The sequence below is a fragment of the Bombus huntii genome, chromosome 4 (genome assembly GCF_024542735.1).
Source record: "Bombus huntii isolate Logan2020A chromosome 4, iyBomHunt1.1, whole genome shotgun sequence".
NCBI classification, from domain to species: domain Eukaryota; kingdom Metazoa; phylum Arthropoda; class Insecta; order Hymenoptera; family Apidae; genus Bombus; species Bombus huntii.
In genome coordinates, this window is record NC_066241.1 from 9398002 (window position 1) to 9416712 (window position 18711).

At 32.0% G+C, this 18711-nt stretch overlaps 2 protein-coding genes across 2 annotated transcripts in view; one reads left to right on the forward strand and one right to left on the reverse strand.

The window, feature by feature from the left end:
* Positions 1–14903, forward strand: part of LOC126864827 (uncharacterized) — a 74204-nt gene extending 59301 nt beyond the window's left edge. The window contains exons 3-6 of the mRNA XM_050616648.1: positions 1231–1491; positions 3478–3804; positions 5402–6073; positions 7309–14903. Of these exons, the coding sequence (XP_050472605.1) occupies positions 1252–1491; positions 3478–3804; positions 5402–6073; positions 7309–7518 (1449 nt within the window). The 5' untranslated portion in view covers positions 1231–1251 and the 3' untranslated portion in view covers positions 7519–14903. The remainder of the gene's footprint in view (positions 1–1230; positions 1492–3477; positions 3805–5401; positions 6074–7308) is intronic.
* On the reverse strand, positions 14064–18603 carry LOC126864853 (peptidyl-prolyl cis-trans isomerase-like). The gene is made up of 4 exons (XM_050616705.1): positions 18469–18603; positions 16858–17077; positions 15288–15641; positions 14064–15002 (listed from the first exon to the last, which is right to left on the reverse strand). The coding sequence occupies exons 2-4, from the start codon at positions 17059–17061 to the stop codon at positions 14931–14933; spliced, it is 630 nt and encodes a 209-aa protein (XP_050472662.1). The 5' UTR covers positions 17062–17077; positions 18469–18603; the 3' UTR covers positions 14064–14930.
* Between the last annotated feature and the right edge of the window lie 108 nt (positions 18604–18711).

The window sequence follows — 18711 nt, forward strand, 5'->3', positions numbered from 1 at the left end:
TGAATGTAAATCTTTCGATGGATTCAAAGGCGTAATAAAAGAAAGGCGATAAAAAGATTTCGAAGCAGAACTAGATTATTTGAAATTCTTTGACGAAAATGCAAAGGGGGTGATTCTACGCGAAAAAAGAAGTCGAAAATATAGAATAAAAAATTTTTTTTTTTTTTAATTTTTCCATCGAGACAACGATTTACAGTGAAATTCGTTATAACGAGACGCGATAAAGTGCACGCGTACCGAACGAAAATTCAAAGTCGATTTTCTCGAAAACAAAGCCTCGAACGAAAAATTGTTATTCTATATTTTCGACTTATTTTTTCGCTTAGAATCACCCCCTTTCCGCTTGTACCACCAGTTACCAACCATCCTGTATATGTCGAGTTCTCATTGGGGTTAGGGACGTGTAACTCTCCTCTTTTTCATTTGGATTAGCCATTGTTGTTACACGATATAGATGATATTCACTGGTACCAATATGATTAGTACAGAGTTTGACAAGCAACCGTGGCGATTAGATACTCGTGATACTAATGACAATGATCTTAGGTTCAATAACGAATCCACTGTCAATAGCAAATGCGCTTTCTTCCAAAGTCCAAGTCGAACTGAACTTACTTGTCCACAATTCAAGTGTAACTCAACTTACTTGTCCACGGTACAAGTAGAACTCGACTAATTCTCTCAGTCCAAATGGAACTGCACTTATATACTCCACTCTATTTAATTCTTATATTTTTAAGGAGAGCTATACAATTACTCCATAGCTCTGTTAGCTAAAAACATTCATCCCATGACCGTGACTACGTTTAGCGACCAGTTGTGTCACTTCGAGCCCAAGCCTACTGTCATAAATCTCGGGCAAACATAATCGGATTAAATGATAAACAACTATTTCCGAGTTTTATTATTTAAGTGCAGCTATAATAAAAAGTCTAAAGTATTGGGAGTCTTCCCAAAAATTCCAAAAGAAAGGCCCCGATGTCCTTTCATCTCCGACATATATATAGGAGAAATAAAATAGTATAGTAATTTTTTAATTGCACACTAAATTAGTATTAAATTCCATACGATATTTTCAAAGGTCTTATATCTTTGAATCTATCAGATTTGTCTTTAGATACGAAAGAAAATTAACAAAAATGTGACTTATTTTTATTAATTCCTTTGTACTGTTCGATTATTCCCCACTACGATACGGTTTCAACGAAGAAACGTTTTATTTATGTTCAAGTGAGAGTTTTGTGAAGCAAAATGAGAAGACAATCGTACAGCTCGAACGTGAATGCCGCAAGCTGTGGCGAGCCTCAGATCATCGTAGAGGAAAGCACATTGGGAGAAGAGGAAGCGGAATGGCGAAGGAACGAGTCGCCTCCGCGTTGCATGGACCCCGATTCGCCATCCTTAAATCCTTATCTATTGTCTCCCTGGAGAGAAGCAAGAAAGCACTCTCTACCGACTCCGCAATGTACTTCCGGGATAACCGCATCACAGGTACTGTCTGATGATCATATCGAGAAGAACATACTTACTTACGGGCCACATCCCCTTTCTTGATAATGTATTTTTAGTGTATCCTGTTAGCTTAACAAAGCATAACGTTGTCCAACGTTTGCATAATGTATTTGAAGAAAAAGATTGATCGTACCTTCTGATCTGAAAAAATAGCTCTGTTTATACGTTATACATTATACATGTGTATGGGAATCAACTAGTGTCTATACAGTTTCACATTGACAAAATAATTTCCAGTTACTCGAAAATAGTTGCTCGATTCAAGCAACTGTAGGCGTTAACAAAATAGTTTCAAGTTACTTGAAAATAGTTGCTTGATTCGGGTAACTTGACCAGTCTGAATCGTCATAAAAACTTGGAAGGATATTTTAAGCAAAATTACAGGTTCACGTTGACAAAATAGTTACAACTTACTTGAAAATAGTTGCTCGATTCAAGCAACTGTATGTGTTAACAAAATAGCTTCAAGTTATTTGAAAATACTTGCTTCACTCAACTGTACACATTAATAAAATAGTTTCAAGTTACTTGAAAATAGTTGCTTGATTCAAGCAACTCTACGCGTTAACAAAATAGTTTCAAGGTACTTGAAAGTAGTTGCTTGATTCAAGCAATTCTACGCTTTAAGAAAATAGTTTCAAGTTACTTGAAAATAGTTGCTTGATTCAGGTATCTTGACCAGTCTGAATCGTCATAAAAACTTGGAAGGATATTTTAAGCAAAATTACAGGTTCACATTGACAAAATAATTACAACTTACTTGAAAATAGTTGCTTGATTCAAACAACTATACATGTTAACAAAATAGCTTCAAGTTATTTGAAAATACTTGCTTCACTCAACTGTATACATTAATAAAATAGTTCCAAGTTACTTGAAAATAGTTGCTTGATTCAGGTATCTTGACCAGTTTGAATCGTCATAAAAACTTGGAAGGATATTTCAAGCAAAGTTACAGGTTCACATTGGTAAAATAATAGGTTCACAATGACAAAATGGTTCCAAGTTACTTGAAGATAGTTGCTTGATTCAAGCAACTATACATGTTAACAAAATAGCTTCAAGTTATTTGAAAATACTTGCTTCACTCAACTGTACACATTAATAAAATAGTTTCAAGTTACTTGAAAATAGTTGCTTGATTCAAGCAACTCTACGCGTTAACAAAATAGTTTCAAGGTACTTGAAAGTAGTTGCTTGATTCAAGCAATTCTACGCTTTAAGAAAATAGTTTCAAGTTACTTGAAAATAGTTGCTTGATTCGGGTATCTTGACCAGTCTGAATCGTCATAAAAACTTGGAAGGATATTTTAAGCAAAATTACAGGTTCACGTTGACAAAATAGTTACAACTTACTTGAAAATAGTTGCTCGATTCAAGCAACTGTATGTGTTAACAAAATAGCTTCAAGTTATTTGAAAATACTTGCTTCACTCAACTGTATACATTAATAATATAATTCCAAGTTACTTGAAAATAGTTGCTTGATTCAGGTATCTTGTCCAGTCTGAATCGTCATAAAAACTTGGAAGGATATTTCAAGCAAACTTACAGGCTCACATTGACAAAATAATAGGTTCACATCGACCAAATATTTTCGAGTTACTTTAATTCAAACCGTTTGATCGAAGCAACGTGACTAATCTGAATAGTTTAGTTGTCATCTTTATCCAGGACTCGCATAGTCGATCGACTCATTCGGAAATCACATTGACCAACTCAAAAATTGAAAATTAAAGGAAGGTAATTACGTTACAAGTATCGCAACTGATGAGACGATATGCGATAAAAGTGGAAAGATGAGCATGGCGTTAAGCTCTAAGGAATTAGAAGTTTTGTGAGAATCAATCGTGTACTTGGACGATGAAATTGTGAAATTACGAGACTGTCCAAAGACGAAGTTGATCGATTTGACTTCCGCGAGGCTCGATCGTCGATACGACAGTTTGACGTTTGTGTCGACAGGTGAGACGACTGAGCGAGCGTGGCGGAGAAGGATCAGGACCATCACCGAGGGAAGCTGCTTTCCTGTCCACTCTCTCTCAAGCACCAGCTCCTCAACCAGGTGGCCGAAGACATTCGGTTGTTACGATTGCCAGAGTGCCACCGACTCTGTTTGGCCGTAATCGTCGCGAATCAATCGCCGCTTTTCCTCTTGGAGGCGCGACCAGAATATTGCCGAGTCGTCGAGACTCAGAGTCTAGAATATCCGGACCACCGAGCAACAGTGGAAGCACGCACAATCTTCAGTTGGACATTATGGACGATATCGCAGAGATGAAAGCGAGGAAGGTAAGGATTTTTCGTTTATTTTGGCCGCTCTATCTCCGCTAGTTTGCAGAGTTTTGCTAGTTTACAGTTTACAGAAAAACCGAGTTTAAAGTTGATGAAGTTCTATACGATCGTGCGAAATTAGGATTTCAAAGAACCGAATATTCGTTGCTCTCCAGGTATACAATTTTCATCGTATTATTTATTATTTTATTCTTTGTAACTTACAATTATTTACATCCTATCGTTCTTTATAACAATGTACGTATACGTGGATTCATCAATTACTTTTTTTTTCTTCTTTTTTAGATGAAGTTAGAACAATTATTAATTAGGCGAAAATTAACAGTTAAAATTACGGACGAATCGAATCGCCATGGTTTTCATTCATTGTTCGTCAGGAGCCTCGCTAAGGAAGCACGTGTTCGTCGGTGAAGCTTATAGCATGGTCGCGAAGAAGCTTATTTTTCAATTGGAATCATAAATTATTAAGCAACAACGTAGAGCGTACTTTTTAGAATTTTGCTTCGTTCCGCGCTCGATCGCCAGGGACGTGTCGTAAACTCGGTATCTCCGCAGGGTAACTTGGAATTATATTACAGCGGTACAAGTTGCCGAATTTCCTCACCCGCAGAGATATCGTGATCTTCTCGGAAAACTCTAACATCTCGTGTTAGTTCAAGTAGCGTCGCATCTTTGCCAGAAGAAGGAGCGCCAAGAGCACGTGAAAGGCTGGTCGTGACACTCGCGGCATTCACATCTCGAATATTACTGGGAGAACACAGAGAAAGATTCTTGTTAACGTTCGAGCGGTTCAGATATTGTTCAACTCTCGCGCGACACGAACGTTGTTCAATCTTGGAACGCTACGGGCATTTTTCAACTCTGTTACGAGCAAAATTATACATATTCATTGAGAACATACGAAAGAATACGTGCCCGTATTCGTTATCACGCGTTTCTTTGTTAGAGTTCGGATTTTTATGGATCGTCGTTATCGAAACAGCAAACGTTCAGTTCTCTTCTTCCCTACGTGCTCATAATCTTGGCTGGTAACCGTCATTCGCTATATACGTCGTTGGTATCGACGTCAAAGGATTAACAGAGACAAATACGTCCGTACAATCCGATTTGATTGATTTTAGATCTTGCATCAAACGGATCTCTAAATAAACAGATAATTTCTGATTCTAAACATTTATATTACGACCATCTAATTATTAGGATATTAGATACATTATAAAAGAAGATATTACGTATTAAATAATCTGCATCTTCTTCCGCTTTTGAAATGCTCTGCAAACGCCTTTTGTAGTCGTTCAACTTCTCAGGTCACAGAAAAGAACATTACGCGTATTCCTAGCAATCGCTCAAAGACTCGAACGTGTGTGCTTCGATAAAGCTCGCTTAACTTTCATCGACACATCGATAACTTTGCGTTCCAAGATTTTATCACGCCCTAGAATCCCTAAGATAATTTTAGAATTGGAATTTCTGTGCGAAACTGTTCCATCGCTTTGTCACGCTTAACGGCTCGATCATCGAAACATGTATCGTAACGCATGAATTATGATAAAAAAAGAAACTGTCTTTCGAATAAAAGCAATCCGTTTGCCAGGTACGCTTAAAGATGTACAAGACGTCGACGGAGCAAGTGTGCGAGATACAGCCGCTGGAAGGTAACAGCTCCGCTCAACGTTACACTCAATATCCGAAACGACGATTCTCTGAAATGCCTGCTCCGTCGGTTTCGCCGACGTCTTCTCTCCGAAGGCGCGTCTCGGAACTGCCAAGAGCCGTGAGTGCATCGGTTTCCGGTGCTGCGGGCATCGTCTGCTCCAATACGGATCTGATATCGATCCTAAGCTCGTTAGCGTCTTCCGCGACGGAAATTAACCGATGCGGCGAGGAAGCGTCGAGTTCGCGGGACGATAGCAAATCAAGCTGGTCCGGAAAAACGGCCGAACAGAAACGAAATCGATTGAAGAGCTTCCGTTCCAACAGCTTCGACGTGTCGATATTGCACGGAGCCAAGGGTAAGCTTAGCGGATCCTCGAAAGCTGCCGCTTCGACCATTATGGCACCGTCGAATTGGTTCACCAAGAGACACCAACCGATGTCGAAGAAACAGAAGCCGGAAGATTTAATAACGGCCAGCTTAAGCCTTAAATTCGATAAATCGAAGGTAGTGAAGGCGGTGAAGGAAACGTTGGGTAAAACGTCCCCTAACAGCGACGTCAGACACAAAGTCGTATGGGACGACACTAGTGGAACCAAAGTGGACGCTCAGGTAAGTTGTATTTCTCGTTACGATATCGTTTCTTGTTTGAGGACCATCGTAGGTGAAAGGAGGAATGAAAAAGAAAATCGTAAATCGTAAAGTCTCTTCCAGAGAATGCACTTTATCGTAAAAATTAACGAAATCAACAACAACGTGTAATTAAGTAATTGCTGTTCGATATTCTTTATTATCGATATAGTTGAAACGCGGAGAAGATAATTTGCAATCATTGCGGACAATATCGCAGTGACATTATTGTCAATCGGTAATATCAAAAATAAATTCATACGGGATGAAAAGAGAGCGTCGAAAGTGGCCATTTTTAGATCTTCTTGCGAAGGGAAAATTCCTGCAAAATGTTTAAGAACGGCTCTCGACAAGCAACAAAAAATGTTATTACAATTCGATCTTTTCTTCGTTTTTTTCTAGATGATCGATGTGTGAAATAATTCTTCAGATGCTCTGCTGGTAAATGAATCGAAGTTTGTAATAGAGCAAATGTGAAGTGCAGCGAGATCGTTGTTGGCTATTGTTCTACACCGATGTCGACAAAATAATTCTTCGACAACTCTATTGATAAATCAATTGTAGTTTGAAATCAAACGAATCTGAAGTACCATCAGTTTGTTGCTACGTGAGAACAATAGCCATCAACGATCTCGCAGTAATTCGGATTCGTTCAGTTTTAAACTTCGATTGATTTACCGACAGAATCTCTGAATAATTATTTTGCTGGTAAATTCTGCTGGTAAATCGATTAGAGTTTGGAATCGAGCAAATACGAAGTACAAGATCGTTGTTGGCTATTGTTCTCACGTAGCAACAGTCTGATGGTACTTCAGATTCGCTTGATTTCAAACTTCGTTCGCTTGATTTGATTATCGATTTATCAGCTGGATCAAAATTTAAAGAAAATGAAGATCAAGTGTAGCGCGTGAGTAAGTTTGACTTCTGCCTGATTTTTTCATCTCCTGCACTCATCTCTTTCAACTTCCATGTCACATTTCGGATAAAGCTAATAATTCTTTGTATCTTGATAGATGCTCTTAAACGTCCCGCAAGAATTTTTCGTTCGCAAGGAGGTGTAAAAAATGACCACTTTTTGACTTTTTTTTTATATTTTACGTGGAGGAAATCCGCACGGATGCCAGGATTTTAATACGAAATCTCGTTTCATGAAAATTTTCATTCAAATACGTAAACACATAATATTCATAAATTTGTAAGAACAATTTTGTTCGTAGGTATTGGGTAGCGCAATTGAGAAGATTTTAACGGCACAAAGGGGAAACGATACGGAGGCATCCGGATCGAGCGGAAAGCCCTCGGTATCTCCGAACAAACCAAGGTCAGGCAAAGTGGCAAGTTGGTTTTCAAGTACCAAGGACCAAGAGCAAACGGAATCCTGCGAACCGTCTATCTGTTCTTCCCTGAAGGACCTATTCGTCAAGTAGTATGGAAACACAAATGCGAGTCTCTCTCGTTTAATTAACGCTTCTTCATTTAAGGATTTATTCAGAGATTAACGCGACCTAATAGATGACTGACAATCTCGTTTAACTCAAATTAACGAGCTATACTTTCCTTGTACTTTCTTATTGCTATACCCCTACGACGATATTCTTTTATCATTTCTGTCGATTTTAATCTCACACAAATATCCATGAAATATGTATGCAGTAGTTGACGAAAATATTCGAACACTCGTTATACGATAGAAGATTTTTACGAATATATATTATGTACGTTGGTCTTTTTCTCACTTCACTGTAATGAGACATGTCTATCATGATTACACCGGTAAAAATTGAAACCAATTTGGAAATGTATATATGGAAGTTAGAAGATGCTTATTGCAAACGTACACATAGCAAAAAAATAATATACAGTGTGAAGAGTAATTTTAAACATATGATTGATTAGGGGTAAAAATGGTCCTACTAAAAATATTGTGACTTATTTATACAATACATAATTTACTGTCCAAATACCGATGGTAATCAATAAGCATCTTATAATTTCTATTTACGTTTGTATTAGGGTGTTCCAAAAGTTTCTTTCGTTTTATAAGGAAATAATAGATGCACGACACTTTTTGTTTTATATTATTTTATCGGAATATGTATGATCCACTTTGTAGTAATAGAACAAAACGAAAGAAACTTTTGGGACAGCCTAATGCATTTTCAGATTCATGAAAAGCTTCAACAAAATATTCATGGAAAGTTTCTGTAAGCGTCCGAGTACTTTCGTGAGCCACTGTATGTATAATAATTCGTTACAATGTTAGTGATAGCTTGGAAAGCGAACTATTTTTATTGTACATCTTTTTACTTTCCATATTACACTCATAGATACTCTAAAACGCCGCGATACTAACTCTTATCTATCATGTTTACGAATGCGTATTATTCGTGAAACCGCTTCTGATTTTACGGAAATTTTGCAGTCGCTTGATGAATGAAACAGATTTGTTAAGAGAATCACATGTTATAGATACCTGAGCTGTGATTTATTTAATATATCTCTTCTAATTTGTTATCCTGCAACATTTCCATGTTTAACGACGTTTTTAAATTAAATTTCACGAGTTTATTTTCCTTAAGCTAAAGACGATGCTCGTGAAATATTTATTTCTGAAGTAAAAAGTAAAAATATAGCTTACATATTGCTTGTATTTAATCATGTATTACGATTAATCCTGTTGCGATCCTCGTATATTTCAGTTAGGCTCTGATTTTAGTAAACAAGAAAGATTTATAATATCTTAAGAGGATGTTTAGCATGAAATAGAGAAGTCACGCTAATAAAAAGTTTTTCATATTTTTCTTCAGGCTTAAAATATTTTTTAATGTTGTGAAAAAATTGGGTTGAAAATGAATAAAAGGATGCAACAGGGTATTTAAACAAACTAATATCTCTTATACGAATAAGTTGAGTGAAATATTATAAATTATTTTCACAAAAAGACACCCATTTTTATTATTGCTTTCTAAACAAAATTCAATATGATTTGTTATATCTGTAATAGGAAGTTTCTTTAACTAACGTTTAGTTATCGATCCTATTTTTATTGAAGTTTAACGATACTGTTCAATGCTAATAATTGTTAATTTGTAAGTGAAGGGTAATTCCAACGAAGAAAGATATCACCATCATTTGCAAACAGATAGTTTCAGATAAAATCAGCATTGGTACTGCAAACTTAAGAGATTGTAAACCTAATATGTATTGTATCGCAAAGCGGGATTCATGGTGAAAAATTAAATATAAAAGTCCATGAAATTTCGCAGATTTAAACATCTCAGTGGATACAGCTTTCAGCAAATAAATGTGGGCAAAAGTTTAGTCAATCTCTATATTTAAATAACGTATGATATTTAATTCCACAGTATAATTAAACAAAGATTCGAAGCTGAAAATTTCGAAATATAATTGAACAATATATCGTACAATAAATGTTATATGATGTTCCGTAAAGGAGAATTGCGTTTTTATGAAGAGGATCAAAGGTAAAAGAGATTGTTGTTGAACGATACGATCGTTTCGAAATTCCATTTTGATCTTGTGTATGTATAGTGTATCCCGTACAAAAGATATTACAACAAGCGTCCAGTCATAATGTGAAACATTAATCAAAATTTCTAATCTCGAGTGTTTCAAACCCCAGAACTTATTTTAATAAATATAAGAAGGACAGATTACATTCAATTTGATTTTTCTAATTCTCTCATTAATAATTAAATATGAGCGTCAATCAATCAATAGTTCATAATACACGGTGCGTGTATAACATTCATCTGATTTCAATTAACTTACGTTTAAGCAAACTAATTACTTGAACTAGCTTATCATTCACATTATTACACATTTTAATTGTATATATATCTAGTACAACATAGAAAGAATGTTTTAGGATTATGAGTATTTATTTAATTTTTAAGAAGGACAATAAGATTTAATACATGTACACAGTAGTTAAAAATATGAAATCCAGTCGCTTTTACATTAAGTACCATTTCCTCGTAAATGAACATACAAAAGATAAATGTCAATAACTATAGATGCCTGTTTAATGTTTCTTTTTGGTTACGATTATATATGTAAAATTAGTTCTTATAATGAATACTGCTTAGAGGAATAAGGATTATTTTTCACTTGAAAGAAGTTTGCTTTGATGTTTTAAATGACTGAATAAAATGCGGACAAAATAGTTTAACCCTACACGTAAAGATTCAAATACGTTACATACAATAACTATAAAAATATATTACAAAAACGTAAGAATTTGTACTTTAGATAGCAATGCGTTTAAAAGTTATTTTATGAATTCACTTTATTAATTACTGATTTAAAATCTCCAGCATTTTCAGTAAAATGTCAAGAAAGTAGAAGAAAAGTACAACAAAAGTAGAAAACAGTTAATTTTGTAATATAAATTTATAGTCTGCCGAATTAATACTCATATTTCTAAAACAGGGTCTATACACTTTCAAAATTTCAATCAAATCATATGCATAGTATTTCTTTTATCTCATATTCTAATTTCACCACACTGAATTTTCTAAAGAAAGATGATCTATTTATTTTAAACAACGCAAATCCTTTACTTTAGATATGCAAAGTCAAATGTATTTTTGTCAATAAAGACACAAAAAATCTTAGACGTCTAAATGTCAGCTTTAAGAACAGTAGACTTGCCTGCCTTCAAACTTAAATCTCCTTTCCAGTAGTAAAACTTAAATAACATTAACAACGGCAGTAATATTTACACCTACAGATGGAGGATATTAGACTTCGATAAAAATACAAGTAACTCAATAAATATGTATCTAGGTACGATGGTTAAAGAATAACGATTCGTCATTCTTTATTCCAACGCTTAACGCTATCCCTCTTTCAACAAATACAATTCTAGAAGAATGCCGCTGAAGAAAAATGTTATGCGTGTATTTATTTGCCTTTGCGGGTCGAAGGTTTATTAAATTATTAAATGAAAATATTAAATGAAAATGAAGGTTTATTAAATCATTGTAATATATTATATAAATATATATATATATATATATATATATATATATATATATATATATATATATATATATATATATATATATATATATATATATATACACATACATATATAAATACGTATAATTATGTGTATAAAAATTGACATGTATATATATATATATATGTATATATATATATACTTTTAATAATGACTTAATTTGTATAGTAAAAACATAGCTGAAATCTCATGTAAGATTGTTGGGATGTACGTGACATTTCTGTCGCATCATTGATCATCGTTATACTTTGAAAAATAATTAAGGAAGCGAACAATGCGTGAACGATTATGGCAGTTTTATTAATAAACGAACGTTTAGCAGAGAACATGGATTTACTGGATATGTAAATGTTTCATTAAATATAACTGTTACGTACATAATAATATGTTGTTACCTGTATGAAATAACGTTGATATAATACTCATATTGTATTTATGGTTTCACCTTTCACAGAATTAATAAAATCTGCGGAGATTCAAACGTATGCTCTCCCTTTCATTCTATGAGGATTGAACATTTAGAAGATTTTATGAAAATGTACTAAAAAAGAATCAGGAGCATCTGTTTCTCTTTTTTTTAATATGTTGATTACCACGCGATTTTTATACGTATTTTGTCCTGGATAGATAGATTAATGCGTACCATACCAAGACATTTCATTCTTGCAAAATATTCTAATGTATTTGCGTACCTTTTCTCTGACATTGTTACCTAAATCATTCACATTGCCGACCATTTTTTAGACCATGACATTTATCCTATTTTTATCATTCTAAAAAATTTAGTTGAAAGACGTAGGTCACCGACGAACACCTTACACTCAACGTGTTGAAGAATTAAATTTGAAATTTAAAGTGCCACAATCTCAATGACTTTCATGTGGGTACCGATTTAGTTTACCAGAAAATTACAAATATGTACCATTTTAATATGAATATAAACAGAAACATGAATAGAAACAGTGCAAATATGCTTGTATCCCAGGACAACACGAATTTGTTAAATTAATGAAATAAATCATACCTTTTTCTCTTGTATGTCGTATTTTCGATATATGATATAATAAAATAACAATCATTTTCGCTTTAAATTTAAATTCGCCTGGAATGTCAAAAAATGTCGAAAAAGGGATTTGGTAGAATGGATATAACAAATCGTTTAACTGTTTTAAATAATAAAGCACTGAAAAAAATCTAAAAATTGTATCTTTATATTCCTAATTTATTCTCGATTTTTAAATTTACAAAATATCTTACGACTAAATAACCTTGATCTTAAACGAGATAAAGTATTCTTCTTCCTTATCGTATGTATTAGTGTTCAAACAATACCTTTATAAATATAAACATACATTTTATTAAAAGGAAATTATTTTATAACTGTGATGATTTTCTGATTAAGTTTCGTCACGTAAAAACTTATCTATCACATAGATATTACGACCAAAAGTATGAGGAATTGGAATTGACATCATAATGTGTTTGCGACACATTGATATAGATAAACTGTAAATAAATAATGAGTAGGAGCGAGTCAGAAATGTTATATATCTATAATAAAATAAATAATACAGTGCAAACATGTTTCCTATTTATGATTTTAAATCACGCTTATCTACGCTTATCACTCATTTATATAATTTTATAACATTCATAATTTAAGCAATCTAATCTATTACGACACATAATATAAATAATTTTATCATTATTTCAACAAGATTCCGTACAGAAGTGTACGTTAGAAATATAATTTTCCTTCTAAGATTGTAATATGCAATTGCATTTAATGAATACCGCAAATTTTATTGTATAAAAAAAAGTAAAATTCTTACACTTAGTTTCTATCGTTCACAGACAAAATACTTCATCTTCTAAATAAATTTTCTTACAATATACTAATTAACAATAAATTTTTAGTTCTTTCGATACTAATATTAATTAAACAAACAATTATAATTATTTATAGTCAACAGATCAGTAATACTATGTAAATCAATTTGCAAAAGTAATGTAATACTTCATTCTCAAAGACAAAATTAAAAACGTATCCTAATTATAAATAAGCTTGCAATAATTTTAAATAATATTAGTTTTCCAATTTTCATGAAAATAGAAACATAATTTTTCTACGTTATAGTGACATAAGACAAAGAAAATATCATTAAAATTTAGTTGTAACAAAATAATTTTAGCAATGTTTAGTAATTATATGTCATACGGTATTATTAAGACATTATAGTTATGCTTCATATGAAATTTCTTTTATACATTTTTTTATTCTTTTTCTTCCTTGTTTTATTACTAGACATGGAAAGATCCATACTACAGGATTTATTTACGTACCTTTCTATTTTTAAATGCCTACGTTAGTTATAGATATAAAAAAATATAAGCCAAGTTGCAATACATCATACATTTTTAATCCACAACTTAACTTCTAAGAAAAACTAAAAATTATGAGATATACTTATTTGTTAATTAAAATAATCTATGTGATCATAGGTTATTATAAAAACCACCTTGAAAATTTATTTTTATCACTTTAACATAATGTTTAAGGTTTATTTTCTATCCAATTTTTTACTTTATCGCTTTCTTATTATCGAATTAATTTCATTGTAATTGAATGAATAAAAAAGCTGGATATCATGAAAAGTAAAAATATTTAAAAAATTCAAAAATAAATAGAAATTCTACCAACTTTTGTTTCGAGTTCATTAATTGTTCAATAATTCAATAAGAATGTTAATAGTGAAAATAGAAATAATTGCAAATTATATTATTTCCAAATGTTTTCTGTTTATATTAGAATATAAATTCACTAATATCAAAAGAAATTTTACATTGTAGAAACAAATTATAAAATTTAGTGACATGATTCCGCCGAAATATAGGAATTCATACTTTGTGATAGTAAACGTACAACAATTACTTCTGAAAACAATTTTATTTTATAGAAATCCCAATTACTGTGACCGCTGCAACTACATCTTTCAACGTTAGTGTTACATTAGAAGAAGATGGAATTATCTAAAGGCATTATCTTATGGTTTACACTAATCAAACCTCTATTATCAATCTGTGCTTAGAAATGGGATGGTGTATACATATCAAAACGAATAATGCCCTAGATAATGAGCATTATTTTGGTGGTTCTAAGTATAAAAGCACAATAGAAAAGTTAAAATATCGTAACGTCACAGATAAATGCATTATACAGTAATCATGTAACACTCACTAATTATTTATGGACCTTAGAAATGTAAGTAAATGCTTACGAATTTTATTCTTATTAGATACTAAAATATGAATAGTACACACAGGAAACTTTTATAAGACGTACAGTTCATATATGTACGTTTTACTGTGATATACCATTTAATACCATTAAAGGATCAATATTCCATGGAAGAATGTGGATCTAAATCTTTTTCATTTGTTTTACATTCCATTTTAATATAGGAGAAGTATGTTGCTTATTGCAGGTAATAATAAACAAGAAATTGAAGTTTTTTATAATTAAAAAAAAGACGGAACAAGAAATTATCTCATTAGATTCTATTTCATTGTATATTCCAATTTCAATTAATTGTAATAAAAAAAAATAATACAATGCACTTGATTCGTTAATACCAAATTAAGGTAAATATACACTTTTTTAAATATGGAAACTAAGTCCATAATATTAAGGGAAAATGGTGATGATTAGAATGAATGAGTCATACAATAAAGATAGCAACAGTTGTATGCAACAGCTAAATAAAAATGCAGTCATTAGAGTATCTAGTCGAACAATTACAGTTCTCCACTGTCAGCTACTACGATTTTTTTGGAAGTCTTTCCACTTTGAGATCCCATACTTTCCAACTGAAAAAAAGATACACATATTATATTCTTCCTTATAAAAACAATAAGTAATACGCGCTATGTTAAAGTATCAACCTCTTTTTAAATTAAAAACTGCAAGATAGAAGCAATGAAAGTATTAATTACTCTTTATCAAGTTATAATATAGAAAAGTAAAATAAATGTTTATTAAAGGAAATATTAAAACAAATAAGAAAAAACAAATATTCTTTCTCTGCTATAATATCTATTCATAAAATAGAATAAAATAAAATAAAAGACGAAAAATATGATTATATTACATACTTTTCTAACAACATCCATTCCTTCGATAACTTTTCCAAATACAACGTGTTTGCCATCAAGCCAGCTTGTTTTGGCACTGGTGATGAAGAACTGACTACCATTTGTATTTGGACCTGCATTTGCCATGGAAAGAATACCAGGTTCGGTGTGTTTCAATGTAAAGTTCTCATCATCAAATCTCGTGCCATAGATGGACCTTCCACCAGTGCCATTGTGGTTGGTGAAATCACCTCCTTGGCACATGAAGTTTGGAATCACTCTATGGAAACTGCTTCCTTTATAACCAAAGCCCCTCTCACCAGTACAAAGAACTCTAAAATTCTCTGCTGTTTTGGGGACAATATCACTCCTCAGCTGAAAATTTAATACAATTCTTTTAAAAAATGGAAATAAAAATGTAGTTATGCTTTATATACGCACAATAACATTTGCACTTAAATGAATCACTATTTCTAAAATTTAAAGAAAAGTTAGTTAATTATGATCATCAAAAATAAATTGTTAATAATAATTAATATAGGATATAATACAACGATGCCATAATCTACAAGTCATTCTTTGAACCGTTTGAGTCCCAGGGGTCTTTGAAAAAACAGGGTCGAAAAATCCCGAACAGCGCGATAGCGCTTGTCTTAATCGATTGCGAAGAGAAACAAGCGGCGCAATAGCGCTCATCATATTTGTTATTTTATGAAATACATATATATTATTATATATACGTAATATTAGTTTATAAATATTTCAAGTTTTGTTCAATAAAAATTATTGAGAAGATAACAATGAAACACAAAATATCATCAGTGTTCCGTATCGTTCAAATGTATTGGGACTTTTTGACACAAAATCTAAACAGCGCGATCGCGCTGCTTAGGACTCAAATGGTTAAGGTATAATGTATAGATTTGATTTATTGAAGTGAAAAATTAATCTATTTATATAACAACATATATGTGTAGCATCAATAACTAAATTTATAGCATAGTAAGAAACGCATTACAGTATAATATAATAAAAAACGTTCAGACTTAAATGCAAATGAAATTGTATTACCACTTCCACTGTATCTATGACGTATTCGTAATTTGTTCACATCTCTTTTTGCTTTTTTTTCCACCTCCTCAATAAATTACAAAAAAAGATGTAACCGCGATATTTTAATCTTATACAACACTTGGAACTCTCAAAATAATTCCTAAAAACATATTTCATAGTTGCGCATTCAAGTTTCACCTGTGCGGAATACGTAATCAAACGTGTCAGCAGCAATCGGTGAATGGAAAATTTTACGATTCACTGCAGATCAAAAGAGTGAATAACGCAATACACGTTACATCTATCCAAATTATACTTTGCTACATCAAGCAAATGAAGATTCCATTTTATTGATACAAAATAGCAGTTTTAAACAATAAAAATATGCGTGATAACGATTCTGAAGGAAATTCCAATCGAAAATCATCTCACATAACCGGCTTTCAAGAAAATCCAAGATGGCCAATCATGCCGGGATTCCGACGACAACACATTTAAGAAGTGAAAACCATATTAATCGTGCACAATTTTCACTCACCTCCATTACGATGCGACCCACGGGTTTATTATCCGCGGTCATGTCAAAGAAAACGCGCGGCAGACTCATATTTTCTGCAACAGTGGCGAAACTTCGTGCGAGCAATGCGAAAGACGATCGTCTCGGCCGGGCGGTGGCTCCCAAATGGCTCAAATGGCTGAAGGTCGAATCAATTGACAGCCGGCAGATCGATCTCAACGCCATGTTCAAACTTTGTTACCTGAAAAATCAATTTCAAACGGCTCGATCTTTCGTTTCTACCGAGCAATATAGTTTCTGTTATTTTCCAAAGACGATCAGTTATGATTTCAAGAAATTATTATGTAATAAAATGGCAGTTTTCCGTTTAATATCGATAATTATTGAACGACGAGCATGCTCCCTAAAGTTAACCAATAAGATACGACATCTTCCATGACCATGTGAAATGACCAATAGCATGTTATGTTTTTGATCGTGTAACGGAAAAGTTATTATTCTATATAAAAGAATATATAAGTATTCTACTAAAACTTATAGAATAAAAATAATAATAATAATAATAACAATTAAAGTAAAAGTATAAATGAAAATATAAAATTTACAGAAAATGTTGATTATATTTATAAATGTGAAACAACCAATAATATGCTTTGTTATATAATAAAAAGAACACATAATATTCATATTGAAACTTATAGAAACGAAAAACTTAATTAGAATAAAATTCTACATGAAAATATAAAATTTACACAAAACGATAATTCTATTTATAAAATTCATTTTTGTGATTATAATTTCGTGTTGGAAATATTCGTTACGCCGCATTCTTCTGCTTACTTTATAAATTCATGTGATTTTAAATTACATATCTTTATGTGGTTGCGCCTTAAAGTTTCTTAACGTGAGTGGCAAAAACAATGTATTCTATTGTTATTTTTGTTATTGGCGTATAATGCGTATAATACATATCTTCCAATAATTAAGCATATTTTATAATTTGCAAATTATTAAAAATATCCATGATTTAAATTGAATGTTTATATGTTTGCACATAGAATTAATTTATTCATTTTTACGTTATTGAAAAATATTGCGAGCTGTGCGCTAAATTTTATTTAAAATATTAATAGTCCATGTTAACTACATATATTTATATGTATATTCTCATCAATAGACTGCGGGTTTTTATGCAAATTCATATTTTCGAAAATTAAAAAAGTAGAACTTCGATAGAAAATTGTTAAATATTTCTTTGTAGCATTGTTTCCTATAAATGCATAAAAATATGCAATCTAGTTATTAAATTCTTATCTTTTGTTTCGTTGATACTTTTTCAATTATAGCTTATTACCGGGAATCTTGTTTCACTTCGTAATGGAAAAGAGAGCATGCAATTACACTAATATGACTCATTTAACATAACTAAAGGATGTTATGTCATGAATTGCCTTGGATCTTGATAATCTTTTGATTGTGGACCAATCATGATTCTGTTCTATTTTATTGTGTATCTACCGCCGGACATGACGTTTTCATGTCATTATCGCCATAATAGAGTAAAAATATATCACTTGAATTTTCTATTAATATATTATTTAATAAAATCACATTTAAACAATCGATTATTACCTTAGATTTAAAACTACTTTTCTCGAAAATACACAAATTCAAATACATTAAAATATTAAATACCAACTTTCGATAATAAAACTGTAACTGTTTCTATCGAGTCTGAATGTAACGAATATGCTTCCTATGCTTCTATTGTGCGTCTGACAATCAGTACATAACAGAATCAAATTAAAACTTAAAAAATTTTTTTACCATCATTTAAATTCTAATTATTTATTTCTAGACAGTAATTTAGAAAAA

Bases quoted from the DNA above. Each gene is read 5' to 3' on its own strand.
- LOC126864853 (XM_050616705.1), bottom strand. From the start codon at position 17,061: ATGGCGTTGAGATCGATCTGCCGGCTGTCAATTGATTCGACCTTCAGC. The intron at 15,642-16,857 runs GTGAGTGAAAAT...TTAAATTTTCAG, and splicing joins TGGGTCGCATCGTAATGGAG to CTGAGGAGTGATATTGTCCC. The intron at 15,003-15,287 runs GTATGTAATATA...TCTTTTTTTCAG, and splicing joins GAATGGATGTTGTTAGAAAA to TTGGAAAGTATGGGATCTCA.